Genomic DNA, 16690 nt, shown 5'->3' on the forward strand with positions numbered 1-16690 from the left:
ACACATTTGATGTGTCTTATCCTTCTATTTTTCATATCAATTATACAGTACTTCAACGCATTATATTTTTATTGTTAATTTAAAAATATTAGATGATTATTAATTTGATGCAGTATGTTATAACATTATCTCGTTATTAAATTTTAATTTTTTATAATTAGTTTTTTGAGCTTGTCGATTGAGACTTTTAATGATTTTTCATGTGATCGTTATAAACCAGATCCCAAACAAATGATTTTCAGGAATTTCAAATAGCAAAAAGAGAGTAGATATGAGTTAGGCATCATGAAGTTCATAAAACCATGAAATAATTAGTTCGATTAGTCGTGTAGTTACCTTTTTAGCTTTGTGCAAACTCAGATTTTTAAATATATTGATACTCGTGATGTGTCATATCATGTTCAATTGTTAAAGATCAAGTCAAATATTTGATATTTTGAATTATGAAAAAACATTATATCGGTGCTCGTTTAAATTATTTCTCACATTCATGACTTAAAATTTCTATAACATTGTATCGGTGCTCGTTTAAACTATTAAGTTAGATTTGAATTCGTTCATTTTTATTCGAATATGAATTATATCTATTTTTAGAAATCTGAATCATGGCTCAAACCCGATTATTCATATTCTTTTCCAATTTTAAATTTATTTACATAAATAATTAATTTATAGATATTAATCTTCATGTAAATAATATATGAAACTTAACTGAAATAAAAACTTATCTCAAATAAATAAGATATTGAAATGAATATAAATACAAAAATTTTAAAGTATGTGGTTAATGCTTTTGAATAATAAACTAATTGTTTGTGTAGTTCAAGTGGTTTCAGTGATGTATTTGTATCATAGAGGTCCTGAGTTCGAGTCTTATGAATAACATTTTTTTTATATATATGAGATGAGGGCTCGAGTCTTATGAATAACAATTTTTTTTCACGGGCGGATATAGAATTCGTAATTTATTAATTATAATTTAAATTTTAACATTATCTTATTAGTATTTTAGAATTGATGAATTGGATTTTAATCGGATTATATTTACCCACTGATTATATTTTTTGGACGACTACAAATTATATCAATGTCGGTTTATTATAATATAGTATATAAATTATATTTAAAAGAATAATGGTGGAGTTTTTATCTTGTACATCTCAAGTGTTTGTAATTTAAACAATATAAAACTCTTTTAATATTGTAAGAGTAAGAGAAGTTTATATGTGACAGACTTGTGGTTACAAAGGAGATGACCAAACCAAAATTTTGTACGACTGCAAATTATACCTATGTTGGCTTATTATAGTATAGTATAGATAGATAAGTAGATTTGGATATCCGGTTCTCTTATTGGATAACATGTGCAAATATAATTTTAATACTGATTTAGTTCTAATTTTCTATAAAGTTACGGGGCTGTGGCATTCTATTTCAGGATTTACATTCTTAAAAATTAAAATTTTATTATCAGAATTATATTTTTTACAAATATTTACATTTTAAAAAGGATCAAGAAACTCAGGTTCTCATCGAAGACCAAAAGGAGCAATATCACTTCTTAGCTTTTTTAAAAATGCTGCTGCAATTTTGTATTAAAATCGAAAAGGACAAAAAAATTATTTATTATTTATAAGTTAGAAAATTATTATAAGAGAAATAATTTTATTTTTTATTTCTTGGATAATCTTTTAATATTTTTGACTTATCAAATACAAAAATTATTAATTAATATAATAATAACTCATTACAAATCATCTTTACGGTAATTTTATATATTTTCTGTGATCAAATTTTAAAAATAAAAATAAATAATTTAATAACTTCAACTTAGTTCTCAGGTTTTTTACGTTGTCGACGCACCAATCATCAATACTGTTGTATACTGGGCACGAACGATATTCCCAGTATACTTGTAATTTATGAAAACTCACAAAAACAATACGTAGGTTGCAGAAACACCCGGGACTTATTTCACTGGTAAGTATATTTCTCGTTGCTCCCCGCTAGCGCGCACACAGAAACATGGTTAAAGTTTAATGTGTCTATTATGTCACTGTACATCTAATGCATCTACTGCACATAAACTGAAGTGTAAATCCTAGTTTTATGCATTGCCGTCCAAGTGTTCGATGATATGCCTCTAAGAAACTCAATCTTATTAAGTTGTTTTGTTGATTGTTTTTATAGTTTGTATGAAATGGGTATTGTTAAGTACTACTCATTTTCAACAAAACTATAAAAAATGGGTATATAAATTTAGATGTCTCAAACCATAATATGTACACTTGATACTTGAAAAATGTACTGTACTGTTTTTAGATTCTACATTTTTTATTTGAAGTGCGACTTAAAATTTTAATGATAGGTGAGGGATATGTTTTAGCATATACAGAACCTTATACAAAACCTTATAATGGGGCCGTTTGGCTGAGCTTAAAATAAGTGCTTTTTGATTAAAATAAAAAAGTGAAATAGAAGTCAGAAGCAAGTTAAGACTTATAAGTGATTAAACTGTTTGGGAAATAAGCAGAAGTCCTGAAACAAAAGCTAGCAATCCTAACTTCTTTTAAGTGCTTCTTAACTTTTTACACAAACGGTACAAATAAGTGCTTATGACTTATAAGCCCAGAAGTCGACTTATAATGGGCAACCAAACACCACCAATTATAGGTGCAGGATTTGTTTTATTGCAGATACAGAACCTTACAATAGTCTAACAGATGCTTCTCCCCTAGCTGTTCCTTATTAAATTTTGGTTATTTTATTTATATATATGACTGGGCTTGTACTAAACATATATTAATTGGGGCAATCCCACAGCAGAGGCATTGGAATATATGAGCTTCAGTTGAGTGAAGTTTTAAAGACAATTATCTGCAGCACTTTCTGGTAGAGACTTTGATAAAAGCAAGCAATGGCCTTGAGACGTTTATGTGGATTTTCTGATGGTGAACTAATGAGATCAGATTGCAAACCTTGCACAAGATTGATGAGGCAAACTGCTGGGATTTTCACTGTTGGAGGAGGGTTAGGGTTTTGGGTTCTCTGCCGCTTGCACTATGGTTTGTTTCATCTTTCTGACCTATTCTCCAATCCATTCCGCAAATGTTAGCATATTAATGTCTTTATGGTCAATTTGCAATCACGGAAAATTTTAGTGGTGATGCATTTTTCAATAAGTTTAGTAGAGTAACAAAAATTAGTTCCGTGTTATTATTTTTAAGTTTCCTACAGTCTTTATTCTTGCATTAGTTAATGTCTAAATTAACACATCAAAGTTAAATGTCAGGATTCTATGAATAACTAGAAAATTGAACTAGATGTCGTTGCAAAACGGATGCAACAGCCAGGATCTCATCTATTTGTTTGCCTTCTTACTACACCTGAATTCCTATTTTGTTCTCATACTAAGTCCTTGATTCACATTTTCTATTCAAGTTCTTTTGGGTATGCCAGGCAAATGCATTTTGTGGCAGAAATTTCAGAGAATGATTTCGTCTAATGTGAAGTGTTATTTAGGATTTGGAATCTAGAAGTAATGTTTTTTATGCCACATATATATGACTCCTATATATCTACTTGTATACATTTAAATTGGCATATTGCCATCATATGTTATCTGAAAAAAATTAAAGAATTTATTGTTTAGACTATATAATTCAAACAAGATTTGCTTAAATAGGTAAGAGGTGAGTTTTGAATCTATGACGAGTTCATAAATTATCACGCACTGGGGCATAAAGATATTATTCTCATTCGCATGTTATGAATGTTTTTGTAGGTCCTAGAATCACGGTTCCTCGGAGTCTCAGGTGGGCTGCTTGTGGCGCTGTCTCTGCAAGCTCAAGCACCGCTTTGCTGGTTCGCCTTTTTAGTCCAGAATGTGAACCCCAAAATATAGCTGCCTATGACACAAAGAAATAATGGCCAAGAATTTTACATATTTGTTTGTTGTTTGAAAGCAAAACATATTTTGCTACTGCCTCCTTGGTTGTATTCTCTCGTTGAGGAATTCCTGGTTATTATGTATGACAAGCTAAGATGTACTTATTTAATTTAGAAGACTGATTACAGATTTACTTTAAGAGGCTTGGCTTCCAGATATATTTCGGCTTTATTTTGGACCTTTCACAACCACCACACATCCTCTGTAGCATACCTGACAAGCAGTCGTAATTATCAATCAATGAAGCCATGAAACTTAATCAATTAATATTGGAGATAAGAGTTTTGACTAAAATACTTGAAAACATAATTATAAGAGTTTCAGGGCAAAAAGATACATGCAAATGCCTGGAAGAGCAATTTTCAGTTAGCAAAAAAGAGGGAAACAGGAAAAAAGAGCAATTCCACTTCTTAGCTTTGTTTAAAATGCTGCAATTTGTCCGGGAAATGTAGCATAAATGGATTACCAATTTTTTTAGTCTAAATCGTTGAAGTGCTGGTAGATTACTCTTTATACGATCGTAACGTTAAAGAATATAACGGATAATTTTAGGGAGAGCTTTTAGATTAGAGTTATGTTCATTAATATTTTAAGATTTTATTTAGTTAAGATGATTTTCTATCTTTCGGGTACATACAAATTAACCAGCCAATTCTGAAATAGATACTAATTTTGAGCTTAAGGATTTTTCGAACTCAAAAAATGGCCATCCCCCGAATTGCATGTATGTGTAATGTGTGTACATTTATAGAAAGTTCTCTTTCTATAAATTAAAGAGCATGCATATTAAATGGACGACCTTCAATTGACCGCATTCTAAAAATGATTATTTAAGTTCAACCATTCCATATATTTTGATCATCCCAAAATCCTCCGTAAGAAAACTTGTTTGTAGATCTCTTATATTATTGTTTAGCTTGTGTATCTGTTGAAGCCTGCTGATCCCTACACATAACTCGGATTGCATAAGCTAAACAATAATATAAGAGCTCAAATTCTATCGCAAGCTTCACGTTTGCATGGCCTTCAGGAGAATTTCTTCGCTTCCAGCATCAAAGCAGGCTGTGCGGAGCATTCACTCTCGTGTCCTGAGACCAGACGCCTCCTCCTCCTCCGCCTCCGCGGTCTCGTCTGTAGATATCCCTGGAAAGCAACAGGATCCCAACACTAAGGTTTTGGTGCCCTCCTGCACTGTGGTTGAGAATGGCAGGGGGTTATTTGCCTCCAAGTCCAGTGCAAAACTTCTTAAGTCTTTTTTGACTCTTGAAATGGCGGCCTCGGAGCCTTTTGTGGATTTGGGCACCTGGATTTATTCATCTAGGTTGATGAAGAGTCCTTTGTTTCGTCAGATGGTGTTCGGGGTTACCAAGGTTACGTTTTTTGATCATTTTGTAGCGGGGACTAATAATCAGGAGGCTGGAGAGACGGTGAAGATGCTTTGGAATGAAGGGATTAAAGGAATGTTGGATTATGGATTAGAACATGCATTTGATAATGCTTCATGTGATAAGAATATGGAGGCTTTTATTGAGACAATTGAATCAACAAAATCACTCCCGCCATCTTCTGTAAGATTTTTTACCTCATGATCCAACCTGGACAATTAATTGAAAAGGAGATTTAAGTTTTGATTTTGATTTTACATGTTGTTTTACAGGTAAGTTCTGTTGTGGCAAAGGTCACAGCGATCTGTCCCATTGATTTGCTTAGACGAATGAGCGATTTGCTGAGATGGGAATACAAGGAAAGGAGCTACAATCTCCCATGGAAGATGAATACTCTTCCATTATTATCTGAATCAAGTCCTTTGTACCACACTCTCCAAAAGCCAGAGCCATTATCTTTACAAGAAGAGAGAGATCTTGAATTAGCCTACAATAGGCTGCAAAAAATAATTCAAAAATGTCACGATGCCAATGTGCCTTTGGTTATTGATGCAGAGGAGACCTGGATCCAACCTGCCATTGACTATTTCACATACTCTGCGTCAATCATGCACACTACAGTTGATTCTCCACTGATTTACGGAACAATCCAAGCCTACTTAAAAGATGCACATGAAAGATTGGTTTTGGCAAAGAAAGCTGCGGATAAGATGAGATTGCCTATGGGTGTTAAGTTGGTGAGGGGAGCTTATATGTCGGCTGAAAGCCAAGTAGCAGCTTCTTTAGGCTATGAATCTCCGATTCATAATAGCATTAGGCATACTCATCGTTGTTACAACGATTGTGCTTCTTTTATGCTCGACGAGCTTGCCAAGGGCCCTGGATCACTTGTTCTTGCCACTCATAATTGCGAGTCTGGTAAGAGTTTACATTATACACAATTTAGTTTTTCGTCATTTTTACAAAAATTTGACTCTGATGTGCTAATGATGCATATTGTGTAGGAAAATTGGCTGCCACAAAAGCAATCGATTCAGGGATGGGAAAGGACGCACAGAAGCTTCAATTTGCTCAATTATATGGAATGTCAGAAATTATGAGTTATGAACTGAAGAAAGAAGGATTCCAAGTGAGCAAGTATTTACCATTTGGACCTGTTGAGCAGATTATGCCTTACCTTGTACGCAGAGCCGAAGAAAACAAAGGGGTGTTATCTACTTCTAGCCTAGATAGAGAACTTATGAAGCAGGAACTCCAGAGGAGACTAAGAGCTGCATTTCTAAGGAGATAGAAGAAAAAAATGTAAATGGAAAAGCTTCTAAACCAAAGTAAAATTTTGTAATTAAGTTTGGTTGTTCATATAACTTTTGGTACTTAGAGAAAAAGGCCGTCTGTGGTTTAGTGGGACTGTCCATTTGAAATTAAATTTTGTATGTTGTCATTTTTCTTTAATCCAATATCTTTTTTATCCAAAAAATCAGTATATCAGTGTTTTTCTTTATGATGCCCTGTGCCTACCAAAATGATGCTGAATCTGCGCGTCTTAATCTGTATCAAGTGCCTGCATTGAGTCTCTGAAACAGCCTTTCTCTTAACGCAATTAAGGCATCTTACATAAATCACAGTGATTATAGCAATGAGTACCTAACGAACCAACGGCTGAGAAATCAGGTGAGCAAGACTATAGAAGTGGCATCGAATCAGCAAACTTTTACGTCTGAAATTCATACGTAAAGATTCCAAGAATGGAGGTGGCCAAAGTTGCAGGTCCTTTTCCAGGTTTACTAGTAATGAATTCTCCTCTGAAATTTCAATATTGAAGTCATTGTCGTCCCAAATTCCCAGCACTCAGCATCACTGGCGGCTGGTTCACTAGTTAGTGTGTGCGCGTGCATTATTAATGTGTGCTTATTCAAAACCATGTTTTCCATTAGTTTTGTTGGTTAAGCCAATGACTGGCGAGCTTGTTGTGAATCCACTTGAATGTATGTTGACACCCACTGAGGAAGTAGTAGATTCCAGTTGGAATCTTTTAAGTGTTCTCATAGTTCCAACTTTCTTGGATTCTATGCTTTCAAAATGATCAAAAAAAGAATCTCTGCCGAATTAAAGTACAATTCTGCACCACATATCACACCTTTCCTTTTTCTATACTCTACAATACCCTGTGGAAAGCATTTTCGAGATTACGTAAAGGACTCTATATTGAATAACAGCACAACATAAGAATATGTAACAATATGACTGCTATGAAGAAAACAAAGAACACAATTCATCTGCTCTGCATTTTTTAGACAGGAAGTAATACATTTACCAGAATCAGATGATAGATTGATAGACAGTTGGAACTTACTCCTTTTACATATGTGAAATTAATTCAACATTGAGATACATTTACCATAAAGCTTAGTTATAAACTTTTACATTCACCTACTTTTTTCTTCATCATCACTCAGAGAATTGCAGCTTTCACTCTCCTGTTAAGCTCCAGCTTCATAAGCTGTCGATCCAGGCTTGAAGTTGATAACATCCCTCTATTCTCTTCCGCTCTTCTTACAAGGTAAGGCATAATTTGTTCCACAGGTCCAAACGGCAAATACTTACTCACTTGAAATCCAGCATTCTTCAGTCCATAAGTCATAGCTTCTGCCATTCCATATAGTTGGGCAAACTGGAGCTTCTGTCTGTCCTTCCCAATACCTAAATCCCGCGCTTGCGCTGCAGCCAATTTGCCTACATACCAGACCTCATTAGCACATGATGCACATCAAGTTCCAACATAAATGACCCAAACTAATTTTTTTTTTCTTACCTGACTCGAAATTATGAGTTGCAAGAACAAGTGATCCAGGGCCAGTAGCAACCTCATTAAGCATAAAAGAAGCACAGTCATTATAACAATCATGAGTATGCTGGATACTACTATGAATCGGAGAGTCATAGCCTAAAGAAGCGGCTACTTGGCTTTCAGTAGACAAATAAGCTCCCCTTACTAACTTAACACCCATACGCAGACCCATCTTGTCTGCAGCTCTCTTTGCACATACCAATCTTTCCTTTGTATCTTTTAAATACGCTTGAAATGTCCCGTAAATCATTGCAGAATCCTCTTTTGAGTGCACGATTGCTGCTGAGTACGTAAAATAATCAATGGCAGGTTGAATCAGAGTCTCCTCTGCATCAATAACCAAAGGCACAAGAGCTTCTTGACATTTTTGTATGATCTTATTTAGCCTTTGGTGGGCTAATTCAAGATCTTTCTCTTCCTGTGAATTCAACGCTTCTGGTTCATGCAGAGTATGGTACAGAGGACTTGAATCAGAGAAAATTGGAAGAGTATTCATCTTCCATGGCAGATTAAAACTCTTTTCCTTGTATTCCCATCTCAGCAAATCGCTCATTCGCTTCAGCAAATCAACCGGACAGATTGCTGTGATCTTCACCACCGCAGCACTTACCTGTAACACAAAAAAGATAAAAACATTCGATATCATTTAATAAATTGTAAAAATTATGATAAACTATGTAAAAAAAGAACTTACAGAAGACTGTGGAAGCGATTTTGTTGATTCGATGGTCTTCACAAAGGCCTCCATATTCAAATCACAAGAAACATTATCATAAGCATGCTCCAATCCATAATCCAACATTCCACTAAGCCCATCATTCCACAGCATCTTGACAATCTCTCCAGCTTCTTCATGATTAGTACCCGCCACAAAATGATCGAAAAACGTGGCCTTAGTAACCCCCACCACAATTTCCCGAAACAGAGCCGTTTTCATCAGCCTGGACGTCATAACCCACGTGCCCAAATCCACCACAGGCTCCGAGGCCACCATCTTGAGCGTCAAAAACGACCTCAAGAGTTTCCCAGTAGGCACCGAAGAGAACAGCCCCTTGACATCATCAGAAACAAGACCAGGTTCATGTTTTTCAGCAAGACCTAGAGATGAGACAGCAGGGTAGGTGCTGAGAGGCCTGATGAGACGAGAAGAGAGGCTGTGGAGAAGCTGCTTAGAGGATGAAAGTGAAGAAGCTCTGCTTATGGCCATAAAAATATATGAAGCAAGTAATTTGCAGAAGAGTTGAGAGTGCTTTGCTGAGTTATTTGTGCTCTAAATATATAGGAGATGCAGGGAATATCTTAGTACATGAACTACGGAGATTAACTTAGTACTGTATCACGGATTATTAAGTGTATACAATTAGACAAGAGTATCGAGCTATATAAAAAAGGCGTGTAGGGATATTCCATATATGGGATCTGACTTAGAAATCTTATCAACAAGGGAATCTCTTTTATTTACCAAAATCTTGTACAATTTGTACACAATCATTTCCTAAATATATCTTTGGAACTTATTTTATACACATCAGAGCCACGTCTCTATTTTATATGGAAATATTAAAATTGATACTCAAATTTCTTTTCCAAATATTAAATAAATTTTATATCTAATTTTTCATAAAAGTAAGTATTAATATCTGTGAAGATATAAATAAGATTTTATCCCAATTATTGAAATTATTAGGACATCACAACGGTCAAATGATCAAAAACTCTTCTGTTTGGACTAATATGTTCCGTATTTTATTAAGAACAAATTATTACTTATGTCTTGACAATACATATATAGCATCTGCTCAATAAAATTTGGAGATTTAGGCGAATCTGAAAATGAGATCTGATTATGATGACCGTTATATTTTGATCACAATATATTATTGTTTATATTAATTGAAGATATTATTTTAATATAATATATAAGATGTGTATTTAGTAATATAACTAATATGGAAGGTTTATCGAAAATTTTGGACAAAAAGAGTTCCAATTTTTATATTTTTTTTAATTTTCAATTATGAAATGTCGCGTATATTTTTAGATCAAAGTTTTCTTACGTTCAAAGTGGTACGAAAAAATAATAAATGAACATGAGAAATATTTTATGATAAATTTGTAGTGAAAATAATGATAAAACTTTATTTGCAGAATATATATGGTTAAATTTTAGTTTAAATAATAAACATAAAAAGAAGAAAAAAATCATAAATATTTTTGACATCTACTTATAAATTCTAAATTTGGTTCATTACATTTAATTTAAAAGAAAAGCAAGACATTGTGCTTCCAATTATTGTCTATATATTACAAATGATATATTTAATATTACGTTAATTTATTATAATATAATATTAATGACGGTAGATTTGTAGATTCCATAATATAATTATCTCAGTTTGAATTCTTGTATATTTTTATATTTCTATTGTGTATATGTTGTTTTTTGAGATTTTTCGTAGAGGTGTTTTTTTTTAAAAAAAGGTTCCTCTATTTGTACTTCTTCCTTTTTGTTGATATACAATTTATGGAAGGTGTCACCCTCATTTCAGAAAAATATGAATAGAGCGAAAAAAAAATTACATATACATTATAATTTTTTATTTATAATATCAACCGAGATATTATTTTGAATGGTAAATAAAGATTTATTTTAGGAAAATATCATATTCATATGAAAAGATTTAGTATAATATATTAATAGGTGTTCGGCATTTCCTATTTGTAAAACTAAATAATTTATATTTTTAGAAAAAGTAACTTAATTCTAAAATTAAGGTAAGCCGGTCCATTATAACTGATCTCTAGTGTGCTTACACGAACACCAGGTGATAGAGATCTTGTACCCCTTTGCAGTTGGGAGTTCGACTCGTGTTTAATCAACTAGGAAAAAAAACACTAAGTACATGATGCCAAACGAAGTCATACTGAATCACTGATACAGAACAAACTCCGTATTAAGCTCAAACATCTATAAACCCAACCTAAACTACAGTTATAATATACAAGCAGCCTAGGCAGTGTAATATACCTCTGAATATATCAGCACAAACATCTATAAACCCAACCTAAACTACAGTTATAATATACACAAGCAGCCTAGGCAGTGTAATATACCTCTGAATATATCAGTTTGGTACTGCAACTTGTTGACACTGTTTAGAAGCACACAACCTAAAGTTCTGAACTTTTGACATCAGCAGAAACTTCATTATATGCAATAAAATCCTTTTGCAGCAAAGCTATGTAATGTAGGACACTTATAACCAAAAAATATGTAATGCAGAACGCAATGCAAATTTTATCGGGGAAATAAAAACTTGATAATCACTGTGATTTATAAATGAGATGCTGTTTCTGACTCTGGACTTGCTAATTTATTATGGAAACATGTATGTTGTTGCAGAAATAATGATGCTGTAAAACTTTTTTCAACAAAAAGAAAGCAAAATAAAAGATCCAATAAATCTATGAACTTCATGCCATAAATTAGTAATATTCACAAATACGAATAAAAATATCATGCACAAATTTAAGATTCCTGCTATACACAGTATTTTAAAAAGCGCATTAAGCGGCCGCTTAAGCGGCCGCTTAAGCGGCCGCCTAAGCGGAATCGGCTCTAAAACGTCTCGATTTTGTATTAAGCGGGTTTTTAAGCGTTTTTGAAAATTAAGCGGACTATTAAGCGGATTAAGCGGTCGTTAAACGGATTAAGCGGTCAAAATGATTTTGACTTGCTAATTTTTCAGTTTTAAAATATTTTTTATATAATATAACTATAATTATATTAAAAAATTAAAATATATATATATATTATTAAAAATTTAAATTCTTACCACAATATAATGTTATTTTTGAATATATTAATATTAAAATTAAATATTTAATTATATTTTATTAATCCGCTTATTGGCCCGCTTAAGATTCCGCTTAAGCGTCCGCTTTACCGCTTAAGCGCTAGAAGGTCTTTCCACCGCCTAGAGCCGATTTGCGCTTTTCATAACACTGGCTATACACAATAAAGCACATATATATTGATAAACTTCGGGTGTTCATCCAACAAATGGTTCCATATGATCACTCAGAAACGGAGTAGATCTAAATAATACTACAGACCAGCATAACATGATAGTATAATAAATTACTTATGGAGCAGTAAGCAAGACTCTTTTTTTTAAGCAGGTAAAAAATTTAAAACCAGATTGATCGCAGCAATTGATTCAGAACTAGTTCATGACTTCCTCGTCCTCATTCTCACTCCCACTCCAGTATTGTAGAGTTGATCTAGGAGAGGCACAGCCAGAGACCTTCATAAAGGTTAAGTATGTAACTGATTCATTGTTTTTAAGTACTTGACAAGACTTTTCTTCACAGATATATCCCTGGACATCTGTAGAAATGTTAAGACGAGTGCCCTGTTCTTCGCCATCAGCATGTAGAGCAAGAGAAAACTCGGTTGGCTGAAAGCAAGTTAGCACCCTGTCAAGCAGGTGGTTGAGTTCCAATACCTTGAAGTCGTAGCCCATGGCTTCGAAGCTTGAATAGCTGAAGTCGTCTTCAGGCGTGACATGAATGGTAGAAATTGCATCACCTTCAATAGCATTCATAGAGTAACCACAAGGATCAAACTGAAAATCACATATTTCAGAATATGGAAGAATCCTCCTAATACCGGAGTCTTCAGTCATCAGAGTTGCAGAGCTTGACGGAGTCTTGTAGAAGACTGATGCTCTTTTTTTGTCTAAACCAGTCATGCACATCTCAAGAGTGTAAAGAGGTTTTGAGTGTTGTGCTGGTCCAATACTAGCCGAGTAAACATGCCATTTTTGTGTATCAGCACTGCCCATTAGATAGGAGTTGCTGGCTAAACCAAGTTTGCCAAAGTAGCTGTCAAGAACAGCAACCTCTTCAGAGAAACTACGATGTGGAAACGTCTGAGCTCCAGGAAAAATAAAGCTTCCACGAGTGTACATTACAGATCTCACGGAGAGAAACAGTGCATTAGCTAACTTCAGTATGGGAGGAATAGAAAGAAGCAACTTTGTAGTCCCACAAGTTTTTATGATAATCTTGTGGGGGTACACAAAAAGACTGGATTCTGAAAGGACATAAGAATCAACATGTTCATTCGACAATGAACCGACAATAGTGCATTCATCTGGTGCTAGAATTTCATCTAATTGGTTCTTGGTTAAAGAACGGAGGCCCTTGCCTAGAGGGTCGGCAAATGTGCCATGATGAGAAAAAACCATTTCAAGCCGTTTTTCATAGCCTTCAAACCCAATTGCAGATACTGGGGAGGCCATTTTGCCTTGTTATAAGGAAAGTTTACGAGGACGGATAACTACAAGATATAAACTAAGACGGAAGTAAATTACTAAAACTGAACCACTAGTTACGAACCACCTCTGGTGGCTTCTGAAAATATTGAAGAATCTCAGGATGGCTTTCGTGCAAACTGCAAATGCATTCGAACGAAGTTATTAAACTGGTCTGATAAACTTTAAGTATTTATAAAAACATAATAATATACAACTGAAATAAAAACTAACGTTAGAGTATGCAGCTGATCTGAACTTCTTGATTCCTCCGTGTGGTCGAACGTCTTCAATGCTGTAACCTAGGGGAGCTTCATAAAATGTTCTACTACTAGACTTCTTTTTTCCACCTTTAGACTCCATTACTTCATTCAAACACAACCTGGGCAGAAAAGAGGGGAGTTTAAACAAGAACGCAAAATAACAATAGTGATTTGGGACAATAGTAATTACAATAGGGTGCACAAGAAAACCATGTCACCGGATACACAATTACTAGCTTAACACCATATTCACAACTGTGCTACTAGATGAAGCAAGCAAGCCAGATATCAGGATTATTCAACACCAAAAAGGAAGAACAGCCTGTTATTTATTTTATTTATTTTATATTTACGACTTGCAAAAGTAGAATCATAACAAAAGTTTAGGATGTTCTTCGTGAACTAGAATACAATTGATATACCAAATAACCGCAGAACAAACTTTATTCACCGTAGACGAACATCTTCACTGAACTTTAGATTAAAAAACATACTGCCTAGCACAACAAATATTGATTTTTCCACATTTTACGCTTTACTGCTATAAAAGACATTAAAAATTACTGCTATAAAAGACATTAGAAAGGCTAGGGGTCTCAATTCACGTAGCATCTTATGCTCTCTTCTTTTTTCTTGGGTATATAAATACATATATATAACCCTAGCATTTTCTTAAAACATGGATGAGCACCAAATTTAAGATTTTTTTTTATCAATATAACAAATTCGACCTGAAGCGGAAGGAGGAAAACAATTTGCCTAAGGAACTAACTATATATACATTGAAAATTTTACAATTTTGATACAAGAGCAACAAGTAAGCAAATCAACGAGAAATGTATAGTGAACGAGGATTCATTGATAACCTAGTGACACGAGGATTCATTGATAACCTAGTGACAAGACTCTTTTCCTCTCCCACTACGGCTACGTATGTTCTCATCAACATTCCCCCCTATACTACAAAGTTATTTGAAGAAGGGGAAAATAATAACATCCCAAACAAAATACATTTCAATCATGCAACACCACACAAACAATAAATTGTACCGACTCATGCATTCAAAGATAGTTAGAAAAATAGATGAGCAAAATTGAAGAAACTTACAAATTTACAATATAAAAGGTTGTGATACAGAGAAAGAAACCTCTTAGAGACCAAGTCCTGTGTAATTATAATTACATAAGAAAATCACAAGAACATAAAATCATGGAAAAAAAGAGATAAAAAGAGAAGTGTGTACCAAATTGATAGAATCTGCAAAATGAATATGATAAAAAAGTAGTAGTATAATCAAGAGGATGGATTGAGAAATCCGAAGCTCCGACCTTTTCGACCAAACAATAAAGATACAGGGTTGAAGATTATATATATACGATTAAATTTTTGAAACTAAACCAAATGATGAGCAGAGGATGCGCTTAATTCTCTGAGCTGTTCTGTCCGTGAGGCAGCAAAATCCATGCGCACATGACTGGCTTATATAATTATGTTTGCAGTATTTTATTTTTAATTTTTATATGAAGTAAAAATCACCAAATTATTTATGGGAAGTAGCTTTATTATATGTCTAAAAATATGCGTAAAATGGTAAAGATATCACGGCGGAGGGAACACGATCAGTTCATTGAAATGGAATGATGCTCGGTGGAATAAAATTTAATTTATTTAAACCTAAAAAATGAATTTTATTTTTAATTACTTTTGATAGTGCCTATTCCTTCTTTTTATTTTCAAGAATAATAATAGTAGTTATACAAACAAATCAAAGTAGTGCCGGTACATGTATATTTTTAAAGCTTTATATGTTATTCACAAGAGAAGGCTAATGATGGTATAATGGGGCCGTTTGGGTGAGCTTAAGTGGGTGCTTGTTTGAGGCTTATAAGTCCAGCTTCTGGATTATAAGTTATGAGCACGTATTCGTACCGTTTGTGTAATAAGTTAAGAAACACTTATAAAAAGCTAGGAATGCTAGCTTTTGTTTCAGCGCTTCTACTTATTTCCCAAACACTTTAATCACTTATAAGTTTTATCTTGCTTCTAACTTCTACTCCACTTATTTATTTTAAGCAATAAGCACTTATTTTAAGTTCACCCAAACGGCCCCTAAATTAAGTGCTTCTTGCTTAAAATAAATAAGTGGAGTAGAAGTTAGAAGCAAAATGAGACTTGTAAGTGATTAAAGTGTTTGGGAAATAAGTGGAAACCCTGAAACAAAAGCTAGCATTCCTAACTTTTTATAAGTGCTTCTTAACTTTTTACACAAACGGTACGAATAAGTGCTTCTAACTTATAAGCCGAGAAGCCCAGCTTATAAGTGCCCGCCAAACACCCACAATATAAATAAAATTAAAGTAGAGTTATTATAATATTATATCAAAAAATATATATTAATATTAAGATAATATACCACTCGCCTTTTTCTTTACTTGTGCGTATCTCATTTTTACTTTTTTTACAACTACAAAACACTTTGTATCTTATTCTATTTCTATATGGAATTATATGCAATTTGCACCCCTTATGTTTGGACAAAATGCACATTGCACCTAATAGTGTTGGATAATACACTTTGCAGTCCCAGACTTTTAACCCGTAGACACTTTGTACCCTTTCCGTTAATTTCTGCCGTTACCGTTAACTTTTGCAGGGGCATTTTGGGAACTTTAATTATATTTAATTAAAATCAGACTTTAATTTAAATTTTCTGACAATCTAAACGATATTTTTCGGAAAAACTTAAAAAACGAAAGTTGTAGAGAATAAAAAGATTTTCTTAAAACTATAAGGTTCAAAATTTTCGTAATTTTTTTTAAAATTATTCTAAAAAAATTCAAAAATTAAAAATCTTGTAAAAATGAACAATCGTTTTTAAATAATTATTTAAATTTTGAACTTTATTGTTCTAAAAAGATCTTTTTAT

General features: G+C 33.4%; 4 protein-coding genes across 6 annotated transcripts; 2 read left to right on the forward strand and 2 right to left on the reverse strand.

The window, feature by feature from the left end:
- Positions 1 to 1822: 1822 nt before the first annotated feature.
- LOC108208122 (uncharacterized) lies at positions 1823 to 4088 on the forward strand. Of its 3 annotated transcripts, none has more exons than XM_017378609.2 (3): positions 1823 to 1980; positions 2824 to 3065; positions 3785 to 4088. In XM_017378609.2, exons 2-3 carry the CDS (start codon positions 2918 to 2920, stop codon positions 3925 to 3927), a joined length of 291 nt encoding a protein of 96 aa, XP_017234098.2. In that variant the 5' UTR covers positions 1823 to 1980; positions 2824 to 2917; the 3' UTR covers positions 3928 to 4088. The 3 variants fall into 3 exon arrangements, with proteins under 3 accessions (XP_017234098.2, XP_017234099.2, XP_063944079.1); XM_017378610.2 differs by having other exon boundaries at positions 1826 to 1980; positions 2827 to 3065; XM_064088009.1 differs by having other exon boundaries at positions 1857 to 1980; positions 2884 to 3065.
- A 609-nt stretch (positions 4089 to 4697) lies between these two features.
- Positions 4698 to 6828, forward strand: LOC108208433 (proline dehydrogenase 2, mitochondrial). Its single transcript, XM_017378964.2, has 3 exons — positions 4698 to 5517; positions 5607 to 6252; positions 6339 to 6828. Exons 1-3 carry the CDS (start codon positions 4969 to 4971, stop codon positions 6623 to 6625), a joined length of 1482 nt encoding a protein of 493 aa, XP_017234453.1. The 5' UTR covers positions 4698 to 4968; the 3' UTR covers positions 6626 to 6828.
- Positions 6829 to 7565: 737 nt separating this feature from the next.
- LOC108206826 (proline dehydrogenase 1, mitochondrial) lies at positions 7566 to 9536 on the reverse strand. Its single transcript, XM_017377242.2, has 3 exons — positions 8877 to 9536; positions 8147 to 8792; positions 7566 to 8067 (listed from the first exon to the last, which is right to left on the reverse strand). The coding sequence occupies exons 1-3, from the start codon at positions 9387 to 9389 to the stop codon at positions 7787 to 7789; spliced, it is 1440 nt and encodes a 479-aa protein (XP_017232731.1). The 5' UTR covers positions 9390 to 9536; the 3' UTR covers positions 7566 to 7786.
- A 2656-nt stretch (positions 9537 to 12192) lies between these two features.
- On the reverse strand, positions 12193 to 13631 carry LOC108208119 (S-adenosylmethionine decarboxylase proenzyme). The gene has a single exon (XM_017378605.2). The coding sequence runs from the start codon at positions 13486 to 13488 to the stop codon at positions 12409 to 12411; it is 1080 nt and encodes a 359-aa protein (XP_017234094.1). The 5' UTR covers positions 13489 to 13631; the 3' UTR covers positions 12193 to 12408.
- Between the last annotated feature and the right edge of the window lie 3059 nt (positions 13632 to 16690).

This window comes from Daucus carota, chromosome 2 (assembly GCF_001625215.2).
Source record: "Daucus carota subsp. sativus chromosome 2, DH1 v3.0, whole genome shotgun sequence".
In the NCBI taxonomy this organism is placed as follows: Eukaryota; Viridiplantae; Streptophyta; class Magnoliopsida; order Apiales; family Apiaceae; genus Daucus; species Daucus carota.

Bases quoted from the DNA above. Each gene is read 5' to 3' on its own strand.
- LOC108208119 (XM_017378605.2), bottom strand. From the start codon at position 13,488: ATGGCCTCCCCAGTATCTGCAATTGGGTTTGAAGGCTATGAAAAACGG.
- LOC108208433 (XM_017378964.2), top strand. From the start codon at position 4,969: ATGGCCTTCAGGAGAATTTCTTCGCTTCCAGCATCAAAGCAGGCTGTG. The intron at 5,518-5,606 runs GTAAGATTTTTT...GTTGTTTTACAG, and splicing joins AATCACTCCCGCCATCTTCT to GTAAGTTCTGTTGTGGCAAA. The intron at 6,253-6,338 runs GTAAGAGTTTAC...CATATTGTGTAG, and splicing joins CACTCATAATTGCGAGTCTG to GAAAATTGGCTGCCACAAAA.
- LOC108206826 (XM_017377242.2), bottom strand. From the start codon at position 9,389: ATGGCCATAAGCAGAGCTTCTTCACTTTCATCCTCTAAGCAGCTTCTC. The intron at 8,793-8,876 runs GTAAGTTCTTTT...TTTGTGTTACAG, and splicing joins AATCGCTTCCACAGTCTTCT to GTAAGTGCTGCGGTGGTGAA. The intron at 8,068-8,146 runs GTAAGAAAAAAA...TCTGGTATGTAG, and splicing joins AACTCATAATTTCGAGTCAG to GCAAATTGGCTGCAGCGCAA.
- LOC108208122 (XM_017378609.2), top strand. From the start codon at position 2,918: ATGGCCTTGAGACGTTTATGTGGATTTTCTGATGGTGAACTAATGAGA. The intron at 3,066-3,784 runs GTTTGTTTCATC...ATGTTTTTGTAG, and splicing joins TCTCTGCCGCTTGCACTATG to GTCCTAGAATCACGGTTCCT.